The sequence below is a fragment of the Nerophis ophidion genome, linkage group LG29 (assembly GCF_033978795.1).
Source record: "Nerophis ophidion isolate RoL-2023_Sa linkage group LG29, RoL_Noph_v1.0, whole genome shotgun sequence".
Classification (NCBI taxonomy): domain Eukaryota; kingdom Metazoa; phylum Chordata; class Actinopteri; order Syngnathiformes; family Syngnathidae; genus Nerophis; species Nerophis ophidion.
In genome coordinates, this window is record NC_084639.1 from 20356924 (window position 1) to 20383351 (window position 26428).

The 26428-nt window shown below is 31.6% G+C and overlaps 1 protein-coding gene across 11 annotated transcripts in view; it reads right to left on the reverse strand.

The window, feature by feature from the left end:
* The window catches only part of prom1a (prominin 1a), a 212905-nt gene that overhangs the window by 49084 nt on the left and 137393 nt on the right, over positions 1-26428 (reverse strand). For all 11 annotated transcript variants that reach the window (XM_061891624.1, XM_061891621.1, XM_061891631.1 and 8 more), the window contains 7 exons: positions 20683-20757; positions 20548-20611; positions 20318-20477; positions 6848-7000; positions 6644-6767; positions 2732-2835; positions 1155-1239 (listed from right to left, as the gene is read on the reverse strand). In XM_061891624.1, the coding sequence (XP_061747608.1) occupies positions 1155-1239; positions 2732-2835; positions 6644-6767; positions 6848-7000; positions 20318-20477; positions 20548-20611; positions 20683-20757 (765 nt within the window). The remainder of the gene's footprint in view (positions 1-1154; positions 1240-2731; positions 2836-6643; positions 6768-6847; positions 7001-20317; positions 20478-20547; positions 20612-20682; positions 20758-26428) is intronic.

Sequence of the window (26428 nt, forward strand, 5' to 3'; positions counted from 1 at the left end):
GCGCCTATCTCAGCTACAATCGGGCGGAAGCAGTTCGTCGTCCATTTTTTTTTTCTTTTACGGAAGGTTTTTTGTAGAGAATAAATAATGAAAAAACACTTAATTAAACGGTTTAAAAGAGGAAAAAACAGGAAAAAAATGAAAACTACATTTTGAAACATAGTTTATCTTCAATTTCGACTCTTTAAAATTAAAATTTCAACCGAAAAAAAAGAAAAGAAAAACTAGCTAATTCAAATCTTTTTGAAAAAATAAAAAAAGAATGTATGGAATATCATTGGTAATTTTTCCGAAATAAGATTAATTTTAGAATTTGATGACATGTTTTAAATAGGTTAAAATCCAATCTGCACTTTGTTAGAATATATAACAAATTGGACCAAGCTATATTTCTAACAAAGACAAATCATTATTTCTTCTATATTTTTCAGAACAAGAATTTTAAAAGAAATTCAAACGACTTTGAAATAAGATTTAAATTTGATTCTAAAGATTTTCTAGATCTGCCAGAATAATTTTTAAAAATTTTAATCATAATAAGTTTGAAAAAATATTTCACAAAAATTCTATGTTAAAAAAACAGAAGCTAAAATGAAGAATTAAATTTAAATTTATTTATTATTCTTTACAATAAAAAAAAGAAATGTACTTGAACATTGAGTTAAATTGTAAGGAAATAAAAGGAAATAATGGAAAAGGTAAAAAGGCAGATGTGTTTAAAAATCCTAAAATCATTTTTAAGGTTGTATTTTTTCTCTAAAATTGTCTTTCTGAAAGTTATAAGAAGCAAAGTCAAAAAATAAATGAATTTATTTAAACAAGTGAAGACCAAGTCTTTAAAATATTTTCTTGGATTTTCAAATTCTATTTGAGTTTTGTCTCTCTTAGAATTAAAAATTGTTGAGCAAAACGAGACCAGCTTGCTAGTAAATAAATACAATATAAAAAAATAGAGGCAGCTCACTGGTAAGTGCTGCTATTTGAGCTATTTTTAGAACAGGCCAGCGGGCGACTCATCTGGTCTTTACGGGCGACCTGGTGTTGATGACCCCTGTTGCAGTCTATTCAATTGAATATAAGTTGTTTATTCTCTTCTTATTAAATGTCGATTAATTGTCCAGCCTGAGCAGGGTACCAATGTTGCGTTCACTGACCACTGTGGCGTTCAGGAAAGACGAGACGTTGAAGACCTTGTCCAGACGCATGGCTGAGTAGATGCCTTTGTTTTCCTTGCAGGTGCTGAAAAGAGAGAAGGAGCAAACACAAATGTGAACAGGAAGTGAATTAGACTTAACAAAATGATGGAAGCTGTACTGTTAAAGGCCTACTGAAAGCCACTACTACCCACCACGCAGTCTGATAGTTTATATATCAATGATGAAATATTAACATTGCAACACATGCCAATACGGCCGCTTTCGTTTACTAAATTGCAATTTTAAATTTGCCGCGAAGTGTCCTGTTGAAAACGTCGCGGAATGATGACGCGTACGGGGAAAAATAGTTGTCAGAATTTCCAGGATGAGTTGAATGTGTTGAAGTTGGACTGGTCTGAATCGGTTGAAAAATGTGGGAATTGTGGAACTCTGAAATATGTCCCATTCATTTAATGGGAACTTCCTGGAATTTGGGTAAAAGCGGGATTAAAAAAAAAAAAATGATTCGGAGCATGAATGTCCTGAATGAGCTGAATTGGTTGGTGTTGGAATTGTTTCAATCGGTCAAGAAATGTTGAAGTAGTAACAGTTTATTAATTGACAAAAGGTATTAATAATTTCAGAAAAAAACGGGAAATTTGCAAGTTCTTTGTCCTGACTAAGAGGAATGTTTTGACAGTGGAACACTTGAAATGTGTTGAAAAATGTGAAAGGAGTCATCACACTAAATAATGTTGGAAATAACCATAGAAAAAAAACAGGAATTCCTGGAAATTTGTTGAATACGGGGAAATAGTTGTTGGAATTTCCAGGATGAATTGAATGGTTTGAAAAATGTGGGAATTGTCTAAGCTTGAAAAATGGATAATTCATTTCTAATGGGGAAAACGTCCCTAAAACTGGTAATTCTCGGAAATCCGGGAATTTGGTATAAGTCTTGAAAGGGAGGACACCAAACCTGAAGAGGCTGAATAATTTGAAGTTGGAACGGTTTGAATCGTATGAAAAATGTGGGAGTTGTGGAACTTGGAAAAAATTCCCATTCATTTCAATGGGAACTTCCTGGAAATTTTGCAATTTTGTGAAAACTGGGATTTTTTTTTAAGTTCTTACACCAACTTGTTTTTTTGTCCAGACTAAGAGGAATGTTGACAGCGGAACGCTAGTTAGATGACCATAGTAACTAGTTAGATGAGCATAGTAACTCATTAGATGACCATAGTAACTCATTAGATGACCATAGTAACTAGTTAGATGAGCATAGTAACTCATTAGATGACCATAGTAACTAGTTAGATGACCATAGTAACTAGTTAGATGACCATAGTAACTAGTTAGATGAGCATAGTAACTAATTACATTGCCATAGTAACTCATTAGATGACCATAGTAACTAGTATATCATGCAGATTCCAAGCATTGAAAGACTTAGTATAGTTGAAGTTCATTAGAAAACATGAGTGCACATCATAATGGCAGCTACACTTTACATCTTAAACATATTAAACAAATATTTGGCAATGTCCGGGGGTCTCGATTGAAAAGTTTAAGGGGTCACATGTGGACGGCCTCACCTGTACAAACTCTCAGCACTCAGCTCCAGCTCAGAGTCGTTGTACATGTAACCTGGGATGAAGTTCTTCCACTCAGAGTTCACCAAGTATGGTGAGTCCACCACCTGTGGAGTGGAAGAGGTACTATTGTCACATGTTGGTGTGGAGAAGGTAGTAGTGTCACATATTGGTGTGGAGAAGGTACTATTGTCACATGTTGGTGTGGAGAAGGTACTAGTGTCACATGTTGGTGTGGAGAAGGTACTATTGTCACATGTTGGTGTGGAGAAGGTACTAGTGTCACATGTTGGTGTGGAGAAGGTACTAGTGTCACATATTGGTGTGGAGAAGGTACTATTGTAGGTGTGGAGAAGGTACTAGTGTCACATGTTGGTGTGGAGAAGGTACTAGTGTCACATGTTGGTGTGGAGAAGGTACTATTGTCACATGTTGGTGTGGAGAAGGTACTATTGTCACATGTTGGTGTGGAGAAGGTACTATTGTCACATGTTGGTGTGGAGAAAGTACTATTGTTGGTGTGGAGAAGGTACTATTGTTGGTGTGGAGAAGGTACTATTGTCACATGTTGGTGTGGAGAAGGTACTATTGTCACATGTTGGTGTGGAGAAGGTACTATTGTCACATGTTGGTGTGGAGAAGGTACTATTGTCACATGTTGGTGTGGAGAAGGTACTATTGTCACATGTTGGTGTGGAGAAGGTACTATTGTCACATGGTGGTGTGGAGAAGGTACTATTTTCACATGTTGGTGTGGAGAAGGTACTATTGTTGGTGTGGAGAAGGTACTATTGTTGGTGTGGAGAAGGTACTATTGTCACATGTTGGTGTGGAGAAGGTACTATTGTCACATGTTGGTGTGGAGAAGGTACTATTGTTGGTGTGGAGAATGTACTATTGTTGGTGTGGAGAAGGTACTATTGTCACATGTTGGTGTGGAGAAGGTACTATTGTTGGTGTGGAGAATGTACTATTGTCACATGTTGGTGTGGAGAAGGTACTATTGTTGGTGTGGAGAATGTACTATTGTCACATGTTGGTGTGGAGAAGGTACTATTGTTGGTGTGGAGAATGTACTATTGTTGGTGTGGAGAAGGTACTATTGTCACATGTTGGTGTGGAGAAGGTACTATTGTTGGTGTGGAGAATGTACTATTGTTGGTGTGGAGAAGGTACTATTGTTGGTGTGGAGAAGGTACTATTGTTGGTGTGGAGAAGGTACTATTGTCACATGTTGGTGTGGAGAAGGTACTATTGTCACATGTTGGTGTGGAGACGGTACTATTGTTGGTGTGGAGAATGTACTATTGTCACATGTTGGTGTGGAGAAGGTACTATTGTTGGTGTGGAGAATGTACTATTGTTGGTGTGGAGAAGGTACTATTGTCACATGTTGGTGTGGAGAAGGTACTATTGTCACATGTTGGTGTGGAGAAGGTACTATTGTTGGTGTGGAGAAGGTACTGTTGTTGGTGTGGAGAAGGTACTATTGTTGGTGTGGAGAAGGTACTATTGTTGGTGTGGAGAAGGTACTATTGTCACATGTTGGTGTGGAGAAGGTACTATTGTTGGTGTGGAGACGGTATTATTGTTGGTGTGGAGACGGTACCACTGTTGGTGTGGAGAAGGTACTATTGTCACATGTTGGTGTGGAGAAGGTACTATTGTTGGTGTGGAGAAGGTACTATTGTTGGTGTGGAGAAGGTACTATTGTTGGTGTGGAGACGGTACTATTGTTGGTGTGGAGACGGTACTATTGTTGGTGTGGAGACGGTACTATTGTCACACGTTGGCGTGGAGAAGGTACTATTGTTGGTGTGGAGAAGGTGCTATTGTTGGTGTGGAGAAGGTGCTATTGTTGGTGTGGAGAAGGTGCTATTGTTGGTGTGGAGAAGGTACTATTGTCACATGTTGGTGTGGAGAAGGTACTATTGTTGGTGTGGAGATGGTACTATTGTTGGTGTGGAGAAGGTACTATTGTTGGTGTGGAAAAGGTACTATTTTTGGTGTGGAGACGGTACTATTGTTGGTGTGGAGAAGGTATTATTGTTGGTGTGGAGAAGGTACTATTGTTGGTGTGGAGAAGGTACTATTGTTGGTGTGGAGAAGGAACTATTGCTGGTGTGAAGAAGGTATTATTGTTGGTGTGAAGAAGGCACTATTGTTGGTGTGGAGAAGGTACTATTGTTGGTGTGGAGACGGTACTATTGTTGGTGTGGAGAAGGTACTATTATTGGTGTGGAGAAGGTACTATTGTTGGTGTGGAGAAGGTACTATTGTTGGTGTGGAGAAGGTACTATTGTTGGTGTGGAGAAGGTACTATTGTTGGTGTGGAGAAGGTACTATTGTTGGTGTGGAGACGGTACTATTGTCACATGTTGGTGTGGAGAAGGTACTATTGTTGGTGTGGAGATGCTACTATTGTTAGTGTGGAGACGGTACTATTGTCACATGATGGTGTGGAGAAGGTGTTATTGTCACATGTTGGTGTGGAGAAGGTACTATTGTTGGTGTGGAGAAAGTACTATTGTTGGTGTGGAGAAGGTACTATTGTTGGTGTGGAGAAGGTACTATTGTTGGTGTGGAGAAGGTACTATTGTTGGTGTGGAGACGGTACTATTGTCACACGTTGGCGTGGAGAAGGTACTATTGTTGGTGTGGAGAAGGTGCTATTGTTGGTGTGGAGAAGGTGCTATTGTTGGTGTGGAGAAGGTACTATTGTCACATGTTGGTGTGGAGAAGGTACTATTGTTGGTGTGGAGATGGTACTATTGTTAGTGTGGAGAAGGTACTATTGTTGGTGTGGAAAAGGTACTATTTTTGGTGTGGAGACGGTACTATTGTTGGTGTGGAGAAGGTATTATTGTTGGTGTGGAGAAGGTACTATTGTTGGTGTGGAGAAGGTACTATTGTTGGTGTGGAGAAGGAACTATTGCTGGTGTGAAGAAGGTACTATTGTTGGTGTGAAGAAGGCACTATTGTTGGTGTGGAGAAGGTACTATTGTTGGTGTGGAGACGGTACTATTGTTGGTGTGGAGAAGGTACTATTATTGGTGTGGAGAAGGTACTATTGTTGGTGTGGAGAAGGTACTATTGTTGGTGTGGAGAAGGTACTATTGTTGGTGTGGAGAAGGTACTATTGTTGGTGTGGAGAAGGTACTATTGTTGGTGTGGAGAAGGTACTATTGTTGGTGTGGAGACGGTACTATTGTCACATGTTGGTGTGGAGAAGGTACTATTGTTGGTGTGGAGATGCTACTATTGTTGGTGTGGAGACGGTACTATTGTCACATGATGGTGTGGAGAAGGTGTTATTGTCACATGTTGGTGTGGAGAAGGTACTATTGTTGGTGTGGAGAAAGTACTATTGTTAGTGTGGAGAAGGTACTATTGTTGGTGTAGAGATGGTACTATTGTCACATGTTGGTGTGGAGAAGGTACTATTGTTGGTGTGGAGAAGGTACTATTGTTGGTGTGGAGACGGTACTATTGTTGGTGTGGAGACGGTACTATTGTTGGTGTGGAGACGGTACTATTGTCACATGTTGGTGTGGAGAAGGTACTATTGTTGGTGTGGAGATGCTACTATTGTTGGTGTGGAGACGGTACTATTGTCACATGTTGGTGTGGAGAAGGTACTATTGTTGGTGTGGAGAAGGTACTATTGTTGGTGTGGAGAAGGAACTATTGTTGGTGTGGAGACGGTACTATTGTTGGTGTGGAGACGGTACTATTGTTGGTGTGGAGACGGTACTATTGTCACACGTTGGTGTGGAGAAGGTACTATTGTTGGCGTGGAGAAGGTACTATTGTTGGTGTGGAGAAGGTGCTATTGTTGGTGTGGAGAAGGTGCTATTGTTGGTGTGGAGAAGGTACTATTGTCACATGTTGGTGTGGAGAAGGTACTATTGTCACCTTGAAGAGTTCCCGGGTGTGAAAGGGTTCACAGATGAGCTTCTCCATGTTCCCTCCCAGCAGGAAGATGGCAGTCAGCAGGCCCATCAGCACCCAGGAGAAGATGACACTGAAGCCCACACCCCTGTACACACCACAGTTATAATAACAATAATATCCCATCATCTCATCCCACGAAGGCACTTGAACGCAACGCGGCCTTACGCCATCAGCATGGTCCCCCCCGTGTTGGAGATGCATCCCCGCGTGGTTGGCGAGGCGTGCTTGTCGTAGCCCAGAGTGCCGCACAGCAGGCCCAGATAGTTGAAGGCCAGCACCAAGACCACCATGCAGCACATGCCCACGCAGCACGTCCACCTGAGGAAGGCAGCACTCTTTCACTTCCTGCACCTTTTTAATACATAATTCATGGCGCCAGCGCCCCCAAAAGGGAATAAGCGGTAGAAAATGGATGGATGGATGGATGTTATTACTAACAATAACAAACATGGCACAAATATATGCTAAATGCTAAAAAATTATCGAGTGACTCAAAAAACCTAATACAATTGCTAAAAGTTATTTCAAAATAAAAGGAAACCTATTATATTAAAGTGGAACATGATCACAATTTCAAAAGGGTTAAAAACAATAAAAATCAATTCCCAATGGCTTGTTGTATTTTTTTGAATTTTTTGTCAAAATTTTACCGGTCCTGGAATATCCCTAAATAAATAAATTGAAGCTATTGAGCAGGGGTGTCAAACTCAAATACAGTGTGGGCCAAAGTTTAAAACTGAACAAAGCCGCGGGCCAAGGTTGAAAAAATAACCTTTTAGGTGGTAGCGTGTATTGTAGTGTCCGGGAAGTTAGTGCTGCAAGGGATTCTGGGTATTTGTGCTGTTGTGTTACGGTAAAAATGTTTGTCATTCTTGTTTGGTGTGGGTTCACAGTGTGGCACATATTTGTAACAGTGTTAAAGTTGTTTATACGGCCACCCTCAAGTGTCACCTGTATGGCTGTTGACCAAGTATGCATTGCATTCACTTATGAGTGTGTATAAGCCGCTTACATTATGAAGCTGTTTGTATGGAAGAGAAGCGGACGTGACGACAGGTTTTAGAGAACGTTAAAGACAGTCCCTTTAAGGCACGGCCCCCAATATTGTTGTCCGGGTGAAAATCGGGAGATATTCGGGAGAATGGTTGCTCAGGGAGATTTTCGGGAGGGGCACTGAACTTCGGGAGTCTCCCGGGAAAATCGGGAGGGTTGGCAAGTATGAATATTAGCGGTGAATGCGGTGTTACAGTCGCACAGCCACTGTATAATACCGGTGGGCCAGCTCTAATGTTAATTTGATATTGCCTCAAGGGCCAAATGAAATTAAAGCTGCAAGCAGCGTTGGTCGGGTCCGCCTTTGGCTGCAGGCCACCTGACCCAAGCCCTGGTCTAAGTCAGACCTACATAGAGGATTTTGTTTCATGTCTGTATGACATTCCGAACAGACGTTACAAGCAGTTTTGTCTGTTTTTTTTCCCTAGGGGGCAGTAAAGCGCAATTTTGATTTTTGGGGTTTGGTTTTTTATTGGATAGCAATTTTTGCCAGTCCTGATGTGTGTGTAAAATTGGGTGAAATTTGAAGCATGTTAAGGGGGTCAAATTACAGATTGGCGTTTCTGGATGTTGTTGATAAATGGCTTTCGCTTTGCATAGTCGAGCTTTAACTTGCACTTTGAAGCATTTTAATCAATCAATCAATCAATGTTTACTTATATAGCCCTAAATCACTAGTGTCTCAAAGGGCTGCACAAACCACAACACAAACCACTACCACATCCTCGGTAGGCCCACATAAGGGCAAGGAAAACTCACACCCAGTGGGACGTCGGTGACAATGATGACTACGAGAACCTTGGAGAGGACGAAAGCAATGGATGTCGAGCGGGTCTAACATGATACTGTGAAAGTTAAATCCATAATGGATCCAACACAGTCGCGAGAGTCCAGTCCAAAGCGGATCCAACACAGCAGCGAGAGTCCTGTTCACAGCGGAGCCAGCAGGAAAACATCCCAAGCGGAGGTGGATCAGCAGCGCAGAGATGTCCCCAGCCGATACACAGGCGAGCAGTACATGGCCACCGGATCGGACCGGACCCCCTCAACAAGGGAGAGTGGGACATAGGAGAAAAAGAAAAGAAGCGGCAGATCAACTGGTCTAAAAAGGGTCTAATGGTGTCAAATTATAGCTCAAAGAGGCAAAAATGACATTTTTTAGGAAACTTTGCGCAGGGGTACTTTGAAGGCGCGTGAAATCAAAACCGGAGCATTAATCAAAACTCTTTCGATAACATTTAATCATAAGGGTTCAAACTCTCTCCTGTGCGAGTTTGAAGCCGAAACGACAAACGCGCTCAGCGGAGATAACGTTTGAAAAAAGGTGACGGGTGTTTACAAAAACTTTTATTTTAAAAGGGGGAATTTTTTAACTTCCTGTTGATTTTTCCTGAAAGGATGTCATTTATCAAAATGTAGGTCTAAATGAGACCTACATAGGAGGTTTTTGTTTCATGTCTGTCGACATTCCTACCGGAAGTTACAAGCAATTTGGTCTGTTTTCTCTTCCTAGATGCAGTTTTTTCTGTGTTTTATTCCAAAATTGCGCTAGAGCGCATTTTTTGCGTTTTGGTTTTTTTCATTAGATCAAAGTTTTTGCAAGTCCTGATGTGTGTGCCAAGTTTGGTGAGTTTTGAAGCATTTTAAGGGGGCCAAATTATAGCTCAAAGAGGCAAAAATGACATTTTTTAGGAAACTTTGCGCAGGGGTACTTTGAAGGCGCGTAAAATCAAAACCGGAGCATTAATCAAAACTCTTTCGATAACATTTAATCATAAGGGTTCAAACTCTCTCCTGTATGACAAATACGCTCAGAGGAGATAACATTTGAAAAAAGGTGACAGGTGTTTACAAAAACTTTTATTTTAAAGGGGGAATTTTTTAAACTTCCTGTTGATTTTTCCTGAAAGGATGTCATTTATTAAAATGTAGGTCTAAATGAGACCTACATAGAGGTTTTTCTTTCATGTCTGTCTGACATTCCTACCGGAAGTTACAATCAGTTTTGTCTGTTTTCTCTTCCTAGGAGCAGTTTTTTCTGTGTTTTATTCCAAAATTGCGCTAGGGCGCATTTTTTGCGTTTTGGTTTTTTTCATTAGATCAAAGTTTTTGCAAGTCCTGATGTGTGTGCCAAGTTTGGTGAGTTTTGAAGCATTTTGAGGGGGTCAAATTATAGCTCAAAGAGGCAAAAATTAAATTTTTTAGGAAACTTTGCGCAGGGGTACTTTCCATCCATCCATTTTCTACCGCTTATTCCCTTTCGGGGTCGCGGGGGGGTACTTTGAAGGCGCGTAAAATCAAAACCGGAGCATTAATGAAAACTCTTTCGATAACATTTAATCATAAGGGTTCAAACTCTCTCCTGTGCGAGTTTCAAGCCGAAACGACAAACGCGCTCAGAGGAGATAACGTTTGAAAAAAGGTGACAGGTGTTTACAAAAACTTTTATTTTGAAGGGGAAATTTTTTAACTTCCTGTTGATTTTTCCTGAAAGGATGTCATTTATTAAAATGTAAGCCTAAATGAGACCTACATCGAGGTTTTTGTTTCATGTCTGTCCGACATTCCTACCGGAAGTTACAAGCAGTTTTGTCTGTTTTCTCTTCCTATAAGCTGTTTTTTTCTGTGTTTTATTCCAAAATTGCGCTAGAGCGCATTTTTTGCATTTTAGTTTTTTCATTAGATCACAATTTTTGCAAGTCCTGATGTGTGTGCCAAGTTTGGTGAGTTTTGAAGCATTTTAAGAGGGTCAAATTATAGCTCGAAGAGGCAAAAATGACATTTTTTAGGAAACTTTGCGCAGGGGTACTTTGAAGGCGCGTAAAATCAAAACCGGAGCATTAATCAAAACAATTTCGATAACATTTAATCATAAGGGTTCAAACTTTCTCCTGTATTACAAACGCGCTCAGAGGAGATAACGTTTGAAAAAAGGTGACGGGTGTTTACACAAACTTTTATTTTGAAGGGGGAATTTTTTAACTTCCTGTTGATTTTTCCCGAAAGGATGTCATTTATTAAAATGTAGGTCTAAATGAGACCTACATAGATGTTTTTGTTTCATGTCTGTCCGACATTCCTACCGGAAGTTACAAGCAGTTTTGTCTGTTTTCTCTTCCTAGGAGCAGTTTTTTTTCTGTGTTTTATTCCAAAATTGCGCTAGGGCGCATTTTTTGCGTTTTGTCTTTTTTCATTAGATCACAATTTTTGCAAGTCCTGATGTGTGTGCCAAGTTTGGTGAGTTTTGAAGTATTTTAAGGGGGTCAAATTATAGCTCAAAGAGGCAAAAATTACATTTTTTAGGAAACTTTGCGCAGGGATACTTTTCATCCATCCATTTTCTACCGCTTATTCCCTTTCGGGTCGCGGGGGGGTACTTTGAAGGCGCGTAAAATCAAAACCGGAGCATTAATCAAAACTCTTTCGATAACATTTAATCATAAGGGTTCAAACTCTCCCCTGTACGAGTATGAAGCCGAAACGACAAACGCGCTCAGAGGAGATAACGTTTGAAAAAAAGGTGACAGGTGTTTACAAAAACTTTTATTTTAAACGGGGAATTTTTTAACTTCCTGTTGATTTTTCCTGCAAGGATGTCATTTATTAAAATGTAGGTCTAAATGAGACCTACATAGAGGTTTTTTTTTCATGTCTGTCCGACATTCCCACCGGAAGTTACAAGAAGTTTTGTCAGTTTTCTCTTCATAGGAGCAGTTTTTTTTCTGTGTTTTATTAAAAAATTGCGCTAGAGCGCATTTTTTGGGGTTTGTTTTTTACATTAGATCACATTTTTTGCAAGTCCTGATGTGTGTGCCAAGTTTGGTGAGTTTTGAAGCATTTTAAGGGGGTCAAATTACAGTTCAAAGAGGTAAAAATAGCATTTTTGGGCGAAAATGTTGTTTTGAAGGGGTTTTTTGGCGGACCCAAATTTGGCCCGCGGCCCAGAGTTTGACACCCATGCTATTGAGCGAATAGCTATTGACGCTATTGAGGCGGCATAGCTCCTGTTGGTAGAGTGGCCGTGCCAGCAACTTGAGGGTTGCAGGTTCGATTCCCGCTTGTGCCATTCTAGTTACTGCCGTTGTGTCCTTGGGCAAGACACTTGACCCACCTGCTCCCAGTGCCACCCACACTGGTTTAAATGTAACTTAGATATGTAAAGCGCTGAGTCACTTGAGAAAAGTGCTATATAAATATAATTCACTTCTTGGCCATAGCGTGGGTGTACCTAATGAAGTGGCCTATAGCCCGGCTGTCTTATTAGCATCGCCGGTAAAATGTGCCAGACCACACGATAAGGACTTTGGCATCTTGTGACACTGGAGCAACTTAAATCCGTCAATTGGTAAGTGTTTGTTTCGCTTTAAATGTGAGTATTTAGTTTCAAATGTACATACAGCTAGCGTAAATAGCATGTTAGCATCGATTAGCTTAGCATGTTAGCATCGATTAGCTTAGCATGTTAGCATCGATTAGCGTAGCATGTTAGCATCGATTAGCTGGCAGTCATGCCGTGATTAAATATGTCTGATAAGCACATAAGTCAACAACATCAACAAAACTCACCTTTTTGATTTAGTTGACTTAATTGTTGCAAATGCATCTGCAGGTTATCCATACATTTTGGGCCATGTCTGTCTTAGCATCGCCGGTCAAATGTGAAGACACTTTGGTACATTCAATGGGGGTCTGGCGGCAGATTTCTTGCCAGTGGTGCAACTTGAATCCCTCCCTGTTAGTGTTGTTACACCCTCCGACAAGACACCGACGAGGCATGATGTCTCCAAGGTTCCAAAAAATAGTCGAAAACACGGAAAATAACAGAGCTGAGACCCGGTGTTTGTAATGTGAAAATGAAAATGGCGGGCGTGTTACCTCGGTGACGTCACGTTCTGACGTCACCGATAAACAGAAAGGCGTTTAATTTGCCCAAATTCACCCATTTAGAGTTCGGGAATCGGTTGAAAAAATATGTGGTCTTTTTTCTGCAACATCAAGGTATATATTGACGCTTACATAGGTTTGGTGATAATGTGATAATGTTCCCCTGCGTAAAAAATACATCTAAATATCCATCCATCCATCCATCCATTTTCTACCGCTTATTCCCTTTTGGGGTCGCGGGGGGCGCTGGCGCCTATCTCAGCTACAATCGGGCGGAAGGCGGGGTACACCCTGGACAAGTCGCCACCTCATCGCAGGGCCAACACAGATAGACAGACAACCTTCACACTCACATTCACACACATCTAAATATATCCTTGTATAATCTCATCTAAATGTTTCAAATACCTTTTAATTAAAAAAAATGTTTGTATTCATCAAGTTATTTAGAGATAGGGAAAAAAATGTATTTAATATAAAAACACGTTGGTAAAATTTTATGTCATGTTATTTAAAGATATAATTTAAAGGGGAACATTATCACAATTTCAAAAGGGTTAAAAACAATAAAAATGAGTTTGCAGTGGCTTGTGGTATTTTTTTATGTTTTTTTCAAAATTTTACCGGTCTTTGAATATCCCTAAATAAAGCTTTAAAGTGCCTTACTTTCGCTATCTTCAAAACCACTATCCATTTCCCTGTGACGTCATACAGTGCTGCCAATGTAAACAAACAATGGGAATACCACAGCAAGATATAGCGACATTAGCTCGGATTCAGACTCGGATTTCAGCGACTTAAGCGATTCAACAGATTACGCATGTATTGAAACGGATGGTTGGAGTATGAAAGTATTGAAGAAGAAACTGAAGCTATTGACGCTATTCATAGCCATAGCATGGCCGAATAGCTGCGTTAGCATCGCCGGTAAAATGTGCGAACCAAACGATCAGGACTTTCGCATCTTTTGACACTGGAGCAACTTAAATCCGTCGATTGGTAAGTGTTTGTTTCGCATTAAATGTGGGTGGAAGGAAACGTAATATAGTTGCAAATGCATCTGCAGGTTATCCATACATCTCTGTGCCATGTCTGCTTTAGCACCGCCGGTAAATAGCATGTTAGCATCGATTAGCATAGCATGTTAGCATCGATTAGCTGGCAGTCAACATCAACAAAACTCACCTTTGTGATTTAGTTGACTTTATCGTTGCAAATGCATCTGCAGGTTATCCATACATCTCTGTGCCATGTCGGTCTTAGCATCGCCGGTAAAATGTGGAGATACTTTGGTACATTCAATGGGGGTCTGGCGGCAGACACTTTGGCATCTTCGGGCCAGTGGTGCAACTTGAATCCCTCCCTGTTAGTGTTGTTACACCCTCCGACAACACACCGTCGAGGCATGATGTCTCCAAGGTTCCAAAAAATAGTCCAAAAAACGGAAAATAACAGAGCTGAGACCCGGTGTTTGTAATGTGAAAATGAAAATGGCGGGTGTGTTACCTCGGTGACGTCACGTTCTGACGTCACAGATAAACAGAAAGGCGTTTAATTGGCCCAAATTCACCCATTTAGAGTTCGGAAATCGGTTAAAAAAATATATGGTCTTTTTTCTGCAACATCAAGGTATATATTGACGCTTGCATAGGTTTGGTGATAATGTGATAATGTTCCCCTGCGTAAAAAAAATACATCTAAATATATCCTTGTATAATCTCATCTAAATGTTTCAAATACCTTTTAATAAAAACATTTTTTGTATTCATCAAGTTATTTAGGAATAGGAAAAAAAAATGTATTTAATATAAAAACATGTTGGTAAAATTTGATGTCATGTTATTTAAAAGTATAATTTAATCAGTAAGACAAAACAAAACTTTACATTATTATTATTTTAAAATTGGACTCAGTAAGACAAAACAAAACTTTACATTATTATTATTTTAAAATTGGACACCGAAAAAACAAAAATAAAAACATTTAAATGAAGGAAATCACACTTGAAAATAAAACTAAAAATATTTTCTAAATTAAAATAATGTCAAATAAAAATGTTTTTGTCAATCAAAATAAAACACATATATATTTATATAGATGGATGGATGGATAGATAGATAGATAGATAGATAGATAGATAGATAGATAGATAGATAGATAGATAGATAGATAGATAGATAGATAGATAGATAGATAGATAGATAGATAGATAGATAGATAGATAGATAGATAGATAGATAGATAGATGGATAGATGGATAGTACTTTATTGATTCTTTCAGGAAAATTAAAATTCCAGCAGCAGTGTACAGAGTTGAGATCAATATAAATAAAAGTAAAAAGTAAATAATGGGGGTTTAAATGGAAACAAAATAGAAAAATATTACAATAAGAATAAAAACTAAAAAGCAACAATGGGAATAAAAATATAACAGTAAAATAAGAATATAACAAGACAAAGTAGGCAGGAGTGACCATGTTATGAAAACGTATTGCACTGTTATTGTTTTGCATGTCTATATTAATATAGATATAATATTGTACAATATAATATACATACATGTCCTATTATTTAAAAATATTTATATTCAAAAATGTAGATATAAAATACAAAATATTACCTTAAAATGTAATATTATTTACTAATAAGATCAAATATAACTTTGAAAAATGTCATGTTACTTAAAAACAAAACTAAAATATTTTTAAAATGTTATCTTGTTAATAAAAAAAAAATAATGAAACATATTTCCTTACAATGTTACTTAACAATGATATAATACATCACCATATATATATATATATATATATATATATATATATATATATATATATATATATATATATATATATATATATAGTATAATATACATACTTATATAGTTTATTCTTGTTTTTTTAAAGATAAAATACAAAATATTTCCGTCAAATGAAAAAAAAACACCTTGGTCAAATGTTATTGAACATTTCTAAAAAATTGCTTGTTATTTACTAATGATAAAAATGGTAAAATTGCACTTTTCTACCTTCAAGGTTGTCAAAGAGCTTTGACTAAAAATGTAAAATAAAACCAAAAAAATCACGAAAACCTTATTTAAATGTTATTTTAGAAATGGGATACTGCATACAAAACCTTAAAAACACAAATCTTTAAGATGTCTTCTTAATTTTTATTTAAAAAAAAAACTTATTTCACACAGGAAACAATTTAATTCAACTTAACAAAACGTGTTTGTAAAATCATATTGTAATGGTTTTTAAAAATACAATTTAATAAGTAAAAAAAAACTTAATTTTTACAAAACGTTACATAATTATTATTATGTTAAAAGTAGACATTTTACTGTAAAAAATGCATTTCAAATAAGGAATAATTATTTGAAAATAAAACCAAATATATATATTTTTTGTCAATCAAAATAAATATCTATTATACACATTTTATCTTATTTTTATTTTTTACTAATAACAAACATATCTGTAAAATGTGAACTTGTTATTTAAAAACAAATAACTAAATGCAGGACATTGCATAGAAAATATATCAAACATATTTCTTTCAAATAAAATGTAAAGGTTTAAAATAAAAAAAATGCTATATTATTCAAGTTATTCAAAAATAGGAAAAGTATTATTCAACAAAACATAAAAAATCTTATTAAAATGTTATCTAAAAGTACAATCAAACACTACATTACAATATTATTCATTTATTTTTTATTTATTTGACATAGTACTAACTGTAAACAATACAAAAAACTAAACTATTTGAAAATAAAATTAAATAAATTTTCAACAATGATATACTGTAAAATAAAATAAACTGAAATACAAAAAAATCTCACACAAAAAAATATTGTGTCAAATTATTATTATATTTTTTAAATTAAAAAACACATTTTGGTAAAATATTATCTTGTTATTTAAATATAAAATAAAATATATTGCTTTAGAATGTAATATTTACTGGTGAAATAAATTATATCTTTTAAAAATATTATGTTACTTAAAAATAAAAATAAAATCTTTGTAAAATGTTATCTTATTAATAAAAAAATATATAATGAAACATATTTCTGTCAAATGAAATCTAAATGTTTGAAATAAATGCATTTTTTATGAATCAAGTTATTAAAAAATAGGAAAAATAACAACAAAACATGTAAACTCTTATTGAAATGTTATTTAAAAGTACAATCGAATACTACATTACAGTATTTCTCATTTAACCTTTTTAATTTGACATAATACTGTAAACAATACAATTTAAATAGAAAAAATAATCTATTAGAAAATAAAATAAAATATATTTTCAACAATGATATACTGTAAAATAAAATAAACTGAAATACAAAAAATTGTGATATCGCTGCATATTATATCTAATTATTCTTAAATCAAATACAATCTATTTCCTGTTATTTAAAAATAAATAACACATTTTGGTAATATATCATCTGGTCATTTAAATATAAAATAAAATATATTGCTTTAAAATGTAATATTATTTACAGGTAGAATAAAACATATCTTTGTCAAATGTCCTGTTGCTTAAAAATAAAAATAACATATTTGTAAAATGTTATAATACAATACAATATAATGAAACACATATCCGTCAAATTAAATCTAAAGGTTTAAAAAAAAAATGTTTATATTATGAAATAAAATAAAATATATTTTCAACAATCATATACTGTAAAAAAAAAAAAACTGAAATACAAAATTAATCTAAAAAAAAATATATATGTATATATATTTCTTTGCATATTCAATCTAATTTTTTTTTTTTTTAAATAAAATAAAACCCATTTCCTGTTCAATCCGAAAATAAAAAAAACACATTTTGGTCAAATTTTCTCTTATTTAGATATAAAATAGAAAATATTGCTTTAAAATGTAATATTTACTAGTAAAATAAAACATATCTTTGTCAAATGTCATGGTGCTTAAAAATAAAAATAACATTTTTGTAAAATTTTATATTATAATATTTTTGTAAAATGTTATAATATAATATAATATAATGAAACAAATATCTGTCAAATCAAATCTAAAGGCTTAAAATATTTTTTTAATGTTAGAAAAAAAAATATCAACATTGATATACTGTAAAATAAATAAACTGAAATACAAAATACATCTAAAAAATATAAAATAATATTTATTTGCATATTCTATGTCATTATTTTTTTAATAAAATAAAACCCATTTCCTGTTAACTAAAAATAAAATTAAAAAGAAAAACACATTTTGGTCAAATGTTCTCTTGTTATTTAGATATAAAATACAAAAAATGTCTTTAAAATGTAATATTATTTACTGGTAAAATAAAACATATCTTTGTCAAACGTCATGTTGTATGAAAATAAAAATAACATATTTGTAAAATGTTATAATATAATATAATATAATATAATATAATGAAACACATATTTGTCAAATTAAATCTAAAGGCTTAAAATATTTTTTTTATACTAGAAAATGAAATAAATTATATTTTCAACAATGATATACTGTAAAATAAAATAAACTGAAATACAAAATAAATCTAAAAAAACAAAAAAAATATTTGCGTATTCTATCAATTTTTTTTTAAATAATATAAAACCCATTTCCTGTTATCCGAAAATAAAAAAAACACATTTTAGTGAAATTTTCTCTTGTTATTAAAATATAAAATACAAAAATTGTCTTTAAAATGTAATATTATTTACTGGTAAACTAAAACATATCTTTGTCAAATGTCATGTTGCTTGAAAATAAAAATAACATATTTGTAAAATGTTATAATATAATATAATATAATGAAACACATATCAGTCAAATTAAATCTAAAGGTTTAAAATATTTTTTTCATATTAAAAAATAAAATAAAATATATTTTCAACAATGATATACTGTAAAATAAAATAAACTGAAATACAAAATAAATCTAAAAATTATAAAATAATATTTCTTTGCATATTCTATGTCATTATTTTTAAAATAAAATTAAACCCATTTCCTGTTATCTGAAAATAAAAAAAACACATTTTGGTCAAATTTTCTCTTGTTATTTATATATAAAATACAAAATATTGCTTTAAAATGTAATATTTACTGGTAAAATAAAACATATCTTTGTCAAATGTCATGTTGCTTGAAAATAAAAATAACATTTGTAAAATATTATAATATAATATAATATAATATAATGAAACACATATTTGTCAAATTAAATCTAAAGGCTAAAAATATTTTTTTTTATATCAGAAAATAAAATAAAATATATTTTCAACAATGATATACTGTAAAATAAAATAAACTGTAATACAAAATAAATCTAAAAAAATAATATTTCTTTGCATATTCTATGTCATTATTTCTTAAATAAAATAAAACCCATTTCCTGTTATCTGAAAATAAAAAAAAAACACATTTTAGTCAAATTTTCTCTTGTTATTTAGATACAAAATACAAAAAAAATATTTAAAATGTAATATTATTTACTGGTAAAATAAAACATATCTTTGTCAAATGTCATGTTGCTTGAAAATAAAAATAACATATTTGTAAAATGTTATAATATAATATAATATAATAAAACACATATCCGTCATATTAAATCTAAAGGTTTAAAATATTTTTTTGTATTAGAAAATAAAATAAAATATATTTTCAACAATGACATACTGTAAAATAAAATAAACTGTAATACAAAATACATCTAAAAAATATAAAATAATATTTATTTGCATGTTCTGTGTCATTATTTTTAAAATAAAATAAAACCCATTTCCTGTTATCCGAAAAAAAAAAAAAACACATTTTAGTCAAATTTTCTCTTGTTATTTAGATATAAAATACAAAAAAAAGATTTAAAATGTAATATTATTTACTGGTAAAATAAAACATATCTTTGTCAAATGTCATGGTGCTTAAAAATAAAACTAACATATTTGTAAAATGTTAGAATATAATATAATGAAACACATATCCGTCATATTAAATCTAAAGGTTTAAAATATTTTTTTATATTAGAAAATAAAATAAAATATATTTTCAACAATGATACACTGTAAAATAAAATACAAAATAAATCTAAAAAAATAAAATAATATTTCTTTGCATATTCTATCACTATTTTTTAAATAAAATAAAACCCATTTCCTATTATTTAAAAATATTTATATTTAAATATTTAGATATAAAATACAAAATATTGCTTTAAAATGTAATATTATTTACAAATAAAATAAAATATATCGTTGAAAAATGTCATGTTACTTAAAAATAAAAATAAAATATTTTTAAAATGTTATCTTGTATTAGAAAATAAAATAAAATATATTTTCAACAATGATATACTGTAAAATAAAATACAAAATAATCTAATAAAATAAAATAATATTTCTTTGCATATTCTATCATTTTTTAAATAAAATAAAACCCAATTCCTATTATTTAAAAATATTTATATTTAAATATTTAGATATAAAATACAAAATATTGATTTAAAATGTATTATTATATACTAATAATATCAAATATATCAAATAAAAATAAAATATAAAAAAAATATTATCTTGTTCATTAAAAAAAAAGACATAATGAAACATATTTCTGTACAATGTTATTTAACAATGATATTTCATGTAAACAGTTTAAAAACCAGATGGATGGATGAATAGATGATGATAAATGTTTGTTTGCTGACCTGTAGAAGTCCATCTGGTCGATGTCGGGGTAGTGGTCCTCGATCTTGGCGTGGGCGTGGCTGATGAAGATGGTGAAGTCGTCGAGCGACTTCTGCACCGGGAAGACTTTGGCGAAGCCGCTGATGTTGCTGCCGACGTCGTCCAGCACACTCTGCACCTCTGCAGCGGCAAACACCTCCACTTGGCCACCAGAAACACCAACACTTCCAACGCCAGCAAGGCCACTTACTGTCCACAACGCCTCTGTTCTGCACCATGACCATATAAGGAGTGTCGTTCAAGGCGGCGTAGCCCTGATGAGTAAACAAACAAACAAACAAACGGTCAAGTGGAAGTTTTCGGAGCGGACGGAAAACAAGTGGACCTTGTGCACGATGGCGCTGAGGTCGGTCTTCAACACGTCGCTCATCTTCTCCAGCTGAGAGTTCACGTTGGGAAGCTGGACGAACAAAAAAAGAAATACAGAAAGTGGAAAAGTAGCGTAGTGACACTTTCATCAATGCCTTCAAAAGATGAAAAAAATACGAAACAAAAGTCATTTTATGAGGATAAAGTTGCAATGTAAAGGCAAAATATTATATAATTGTTATAATTAATTCAAGTCACAAAAATTCAGTGCAAAATTAGAAGTGCAAATATAAAAAATTAAAATAAAAGCTAATTATATGATTAAGGGGCAAATTCAATCTTACATGGAAAAAAAAAATAATTATAGGAATACAATATTACAAAATAAATTCAAAATATTCTAGGAAAAGTCATATGCTTTGTGGAAATGAGAAAAATAAAGTCCAAATATTACCATGTAACAACGTCAAAATATGAAAGAAATAAAGTTGTAATACAGCAAGAGTAAAGTAAAAAAAAAAAAAGGTAATAAAGTTGCAATGTAAAGTCAAAATATTATATAATTATTATAATTAATTCAAGTCACAAAGTTCAGTGCAAAATTACAAGTGCAAATATAAAAAATAATAATAAAAGCTAATTATATTATTAGGGGGCAAATTCAATCTTACATGAAAAAAAATAATTATAGGAATACAGTTATAATATTACAAAATAAAGTCAAAATATTTTAGGAAAAGTCATATGCTTTGTGGAAATGATAATAGAACAATAAAGTCCAAATATTACCATGTAACAAAGTCAAAATATGAAAGAAATAAAGTTGTAATACAGCAAGAATAAAGTCAAAATAATATGGGAATAAAGTTATAGTATTGCAAAAAAATTATATAAAATTTGTAAACATTTTTTGTCATAATATCACAAAATTAAAGTCAAAATATAATTGGAATACATTTGTAATGTTGTAAAAGTAAAAAAAAAAAAAAAAGAAAAAAAAAAGAAAATGGGGAAAAAAGTCATTCGTAAAAATATGCTTTGTCAATTATATAATAAAGTCCAAATACTACCATGTAAAAAAGTCAAAATATTAAAGAAATAAAGTGGTAATATTACAAGAATAATGTCAAAAAATTATGGGAATAAAGTTATAGTATTGCAAAAAAAATGATAAACAATTTGTTAACAATTTTTTGTTGTAATATCACGAGTTTAGAGTCAAAATATTGTAGGGATAAAGTTGTAATATTACAAGCAACAAGTCAAAAATATTGTAGGAATAAAGTTGTAATATAACAAGCATAAAGTCAAAAATATTGTAGGAATAAAGTTGTAATATTACAAGCATAAAGTCAAAAATATTGTAGGAATAAAGTCATAATATCAGAAGCATAAAATCAAAATAATGTAGAAATAAAGTTATAATATTACAAAATAAAATAAAAATATTACAATAATCACTTTATAATATTACAAAATGTAGGCCACATATTCTAGGTAAAGTCATATTACAAGAATTGGTCATCATCTTACAAACAGAGTCAGAATAAAATAGGAATAAAGTTCAAATATTACAAGATTTAAGTCAAATCATAGGAATACAGTTAAAATATTACAAGAAAAAAAGCTAAAATATCATAGGAATAAAGTCTTGATAATACAGGAATAAAATCTATATATTTTAGGAATTAAGTCAAAATGTTACAAAAAAAAAGTCAAAATATTAAAAGAATCAAGTTATAATATTACAAAATAAAGTCAGAATATTGTAGGAAAAGTCATATTACAAGAGTTGGTCATAATATTATAGGAATAAAGTTAAAATATCACAAGATTTAAGTCAAGTCATAGGAATACAGTTAAAAATATTAAAACGAATGAAGCTAAAATATTATAGGAATAAAGTCTTAATATTACAGGAATACAATCTAAATATTATTGGAATAAAGTTGTAATGTTGTGAAAAAAATATATATATATACATATATATATTACAAGAATGAAGTGAAATAAGTCCAAATGTTGTGGGAATAAAGTTATAATATTACAAAAAAAAGGCGGAAATATTTGTGAAATTAACACAAAAAAACAACAACTTTGGAAAAACAAACAAGTAACGAGGAAAATGTAATTCGTAAAAATATGCTTTGTCAAATATATAATAAAGTCCAAATACTACCATGTAATAAAGTCAAAATATTAAAGAAATAAAGTTATAATACAGCAAGTATAAAGTAAAAAAAAAAAAAAAAGGGAATAAAGTTATAGTATTGCAAAAAATGATAAACAATTTGTAAAAAAAATTGTGTTGTAATATATAGAGCATAAAGGTAAAATATTGTAGGAATAAAGTTATAATATTACAAGCATAAAGTCAAAATATTATAGGAATAAAGTAATAATATTACAAGAAAAATGTCAAAATATTGTAGGGATAAAGTTATAATATTACAAAATAAAATCAACATATTTCAGGAATAAAGTAATAATATTACAAAATAAAGTCAAAATATTCTAAAGAATGTCATATTACAAGAATTGGTCATCATTTTACAAACACAGTCAGGATATAATAGGAATAAAGTTGAAATATCACAAGATTTAAGTCAAATCATAGGAATACAGTTACAAATATTACAAGAATAAAGCAGAAATACAATAGTAGGAATAAGTGTTAATATTACAGGAATATAATCAAAATATTATTGGAAAAAAAGTTGTAATGTTGTGAAAATAAAATATATATATATATTATATGAAGTGAATTAAGTCCAAATGTTGTGGGAATAAAGTTATAATATTACAAGAAAAAAGGTGGAAATATTTACAAAATTAACAAACATTTTTTTAAATATTTTATAAATTAAATTTTATGATAATATTAAGGAACAAATTTAATCTTACATAAAAAAGAAAGTGTTTCATATTATAAAAGAAGAGAATAACTTTTGCATAAAGTGAAAATATTAAAGAAAATGTTCTAATGTTCAAGTCAAAATATTATAGGAATAAAGTTATAATATCATAAGCATGAAGTCAAACTACAGGAATAAAGTTATGATATTACGAGAATAAAGCTAAATTATTACAGGAATAAAGTTATAATATTATAAAATAAAGTCAAAATATTCTAGGAAAAGTTGTATTACAAGAATTGGTCAGAATCTTACAAAGAGAGTATTAGAGGAATAAAGTTAAAATATCACAAGATTAAGGTCAAATCATTGGAATAGTTAAAAAAATATTACAAGAATAAAGCTAAAATATGATAGGAATAAAGTCTGAATATTACAGGAATAAAATTTAAATATTATTGGAATAAAGTTGTAATGTTGTGAAAATAAAAAAATATCTATATTATAAGAATGAAGTAAATTAAGTGGGAATAAAGTTATAATATAACAAGAAATAAGTTAGAAATATTAGCAAAATTAATACAAAAAAACAACATTGGAAAAACAAACAAACAACGGGGAAAATGTCATTCCTAAAAATATGCTTTGTCAAACATATAATAAAGTCCAAATACTACCATGTAAATATAGTCAAAATATTAAAGAAATAAAGTTGTAATACAGCAAGAATAAAGTAAAAAAAAAAACTCAAAAAATTATGGGAATAAAGTTATGGTATTGCAAAAAAATGATGAAACATTTCTAAACATTTTTTTGTTATAATATCACAAGCATAAAGTTAAAATATTGTAGGAATAAAGTTATAATATTACAAAATAAAGTCAAAATATTATAGGAATAAGATAATAATATTACAAGAATAATGTCAAAATATTGTAGGGATAAAGTTATAATATTACAAAATAAAGTCAAAATATTACAGGAATAAATTTATAATATTACAAAGTAAAGTCAAAATATTCTAGGAAACATATTACAAGAATTGGTCATCATTTTACAAACAGAGTCAGAATATTATAGGAATAAAGTGAAAATATCACAAGATTTAAGTCAAATCATAGGAATACAGTTAAAAATAATACAAGAATAAAGCAAAAATATAATAAGAATAAGTGTTAATATTACAGGAATAAAATCTAAATGTTATTGGAAAAAAGTTGTAATGTTGTGAAACTAAAAAAATATATTACAAGAATGAAGTGAATTAAGTCCAAATGTTGTGGGAATAAAGTTATAATATTACAAGAAAAAAGGAGGAAATATTTGCAAAAATTAGCACCAAATACTACCATGTAATAAAATTCCAAGATTAAAGTAAAAATATTAATGGGATAACAATATAATCCAGCGAGAATAGTAAAATAGTAAAATATGAATATAAGTCATCAAGACAGAAAAATATGAATATGAGCCATAATGGAACAGTAAAATAAGAATATAAGTCACAAAGACAGTAAAATATGAATATAAGTCATAATGGAAGAAGACAGTAAAATAAGAATATAAGTCATAATGGAACAGCCAAAATGAATATAAGTCATAATGGAACAGTAAAATAAGAATATAAATCATAATGGAACAGCAAAAATGAATATAAGTCATAATGGAACAGTACAATAAGAATATAAACAATGATGCAACAGGAAACTATGAATATAAGTCATAGAGACAGCAAAATATGAATATAAGTCACCACGACAGTAAAATATGAATATAAGTTATAAAGGCAGTAAACTATACATGTAAGTCATAATGGAACAGTTAAATAAGAATATAAGTCACCAAGACAGCAAAATATGAATATAAGTCATAATGGAAGACGACAGTAAAATATGAATATAAGTCCTAAAGACAGTCAAATAAGAATATAAGTCATAATGGAACAGTCAAATAAGAATATGTCACCAAGACAGTAAAATAAGAATATAAGTCACAAAGACAGTAAAATATAAATACAAGTCATAATGGAACAGCCAAAAATGAATATAAGTCATAATGGAACAGTACAATGAGAATATAAACAATAATGCAACAGTAAACTATGAATATAGGTCATAAAGACAGCAACATATGAATATAAGTCACAATGACAGTAAAATATGAATATAAGTTATAAAGGCAGTAAACTATACATGTAAGTCATAATGGAAGAGTTAAATAAGAATATAAGTCACCAAGGCAGCAAAATATGAATATAAACCACAATGGAAGAAGACAGTAAAATAAGAATATAAGTCATAATGGAACAGTCAAATAAGAATATGTCACCAAGACAGTCAAATAAGAATATAAGTCACCAAGACAGTCAAATATGAATATAAGTCATAATGGAACAGTCAAATAAGAATATGTCACCAAGACAGTCAAATAAGAATATAAGTCACAAAGACAGTCAAATATTAATATAAGTCATAATGGAACAGTCAAAAAAGAATATAAGTCACAAAGACAATAACATAAGACTGTAAGTCATAAGGGAACAGTAAAATATGAATATAAGTCATAAAGACAGTCAAATATGAATATAAGTCATAATGGAACAGTAAAATATGAATATAAGTCATAAAGACAGTCAAACATAAATATTAGTCATAATCGAACAGTCAAATAAGAATATAAGTCACAAATACAATAACATAAGAACATAAGCCAGAGAGACAGTAAAATATGAATATAAGTCCTAAAGACAGTAAAATAAGAATATAAGTCATAATGGAACAGTCAAATATGAATATAAGTCCTAATGGAACAGTCAAATAAGAATATAAGTCACAAAGACAATAACATAAGACTATAAGTCATAATGGAACAGTAACATATGAATATAAGTCATAAAGACAGTCAAAT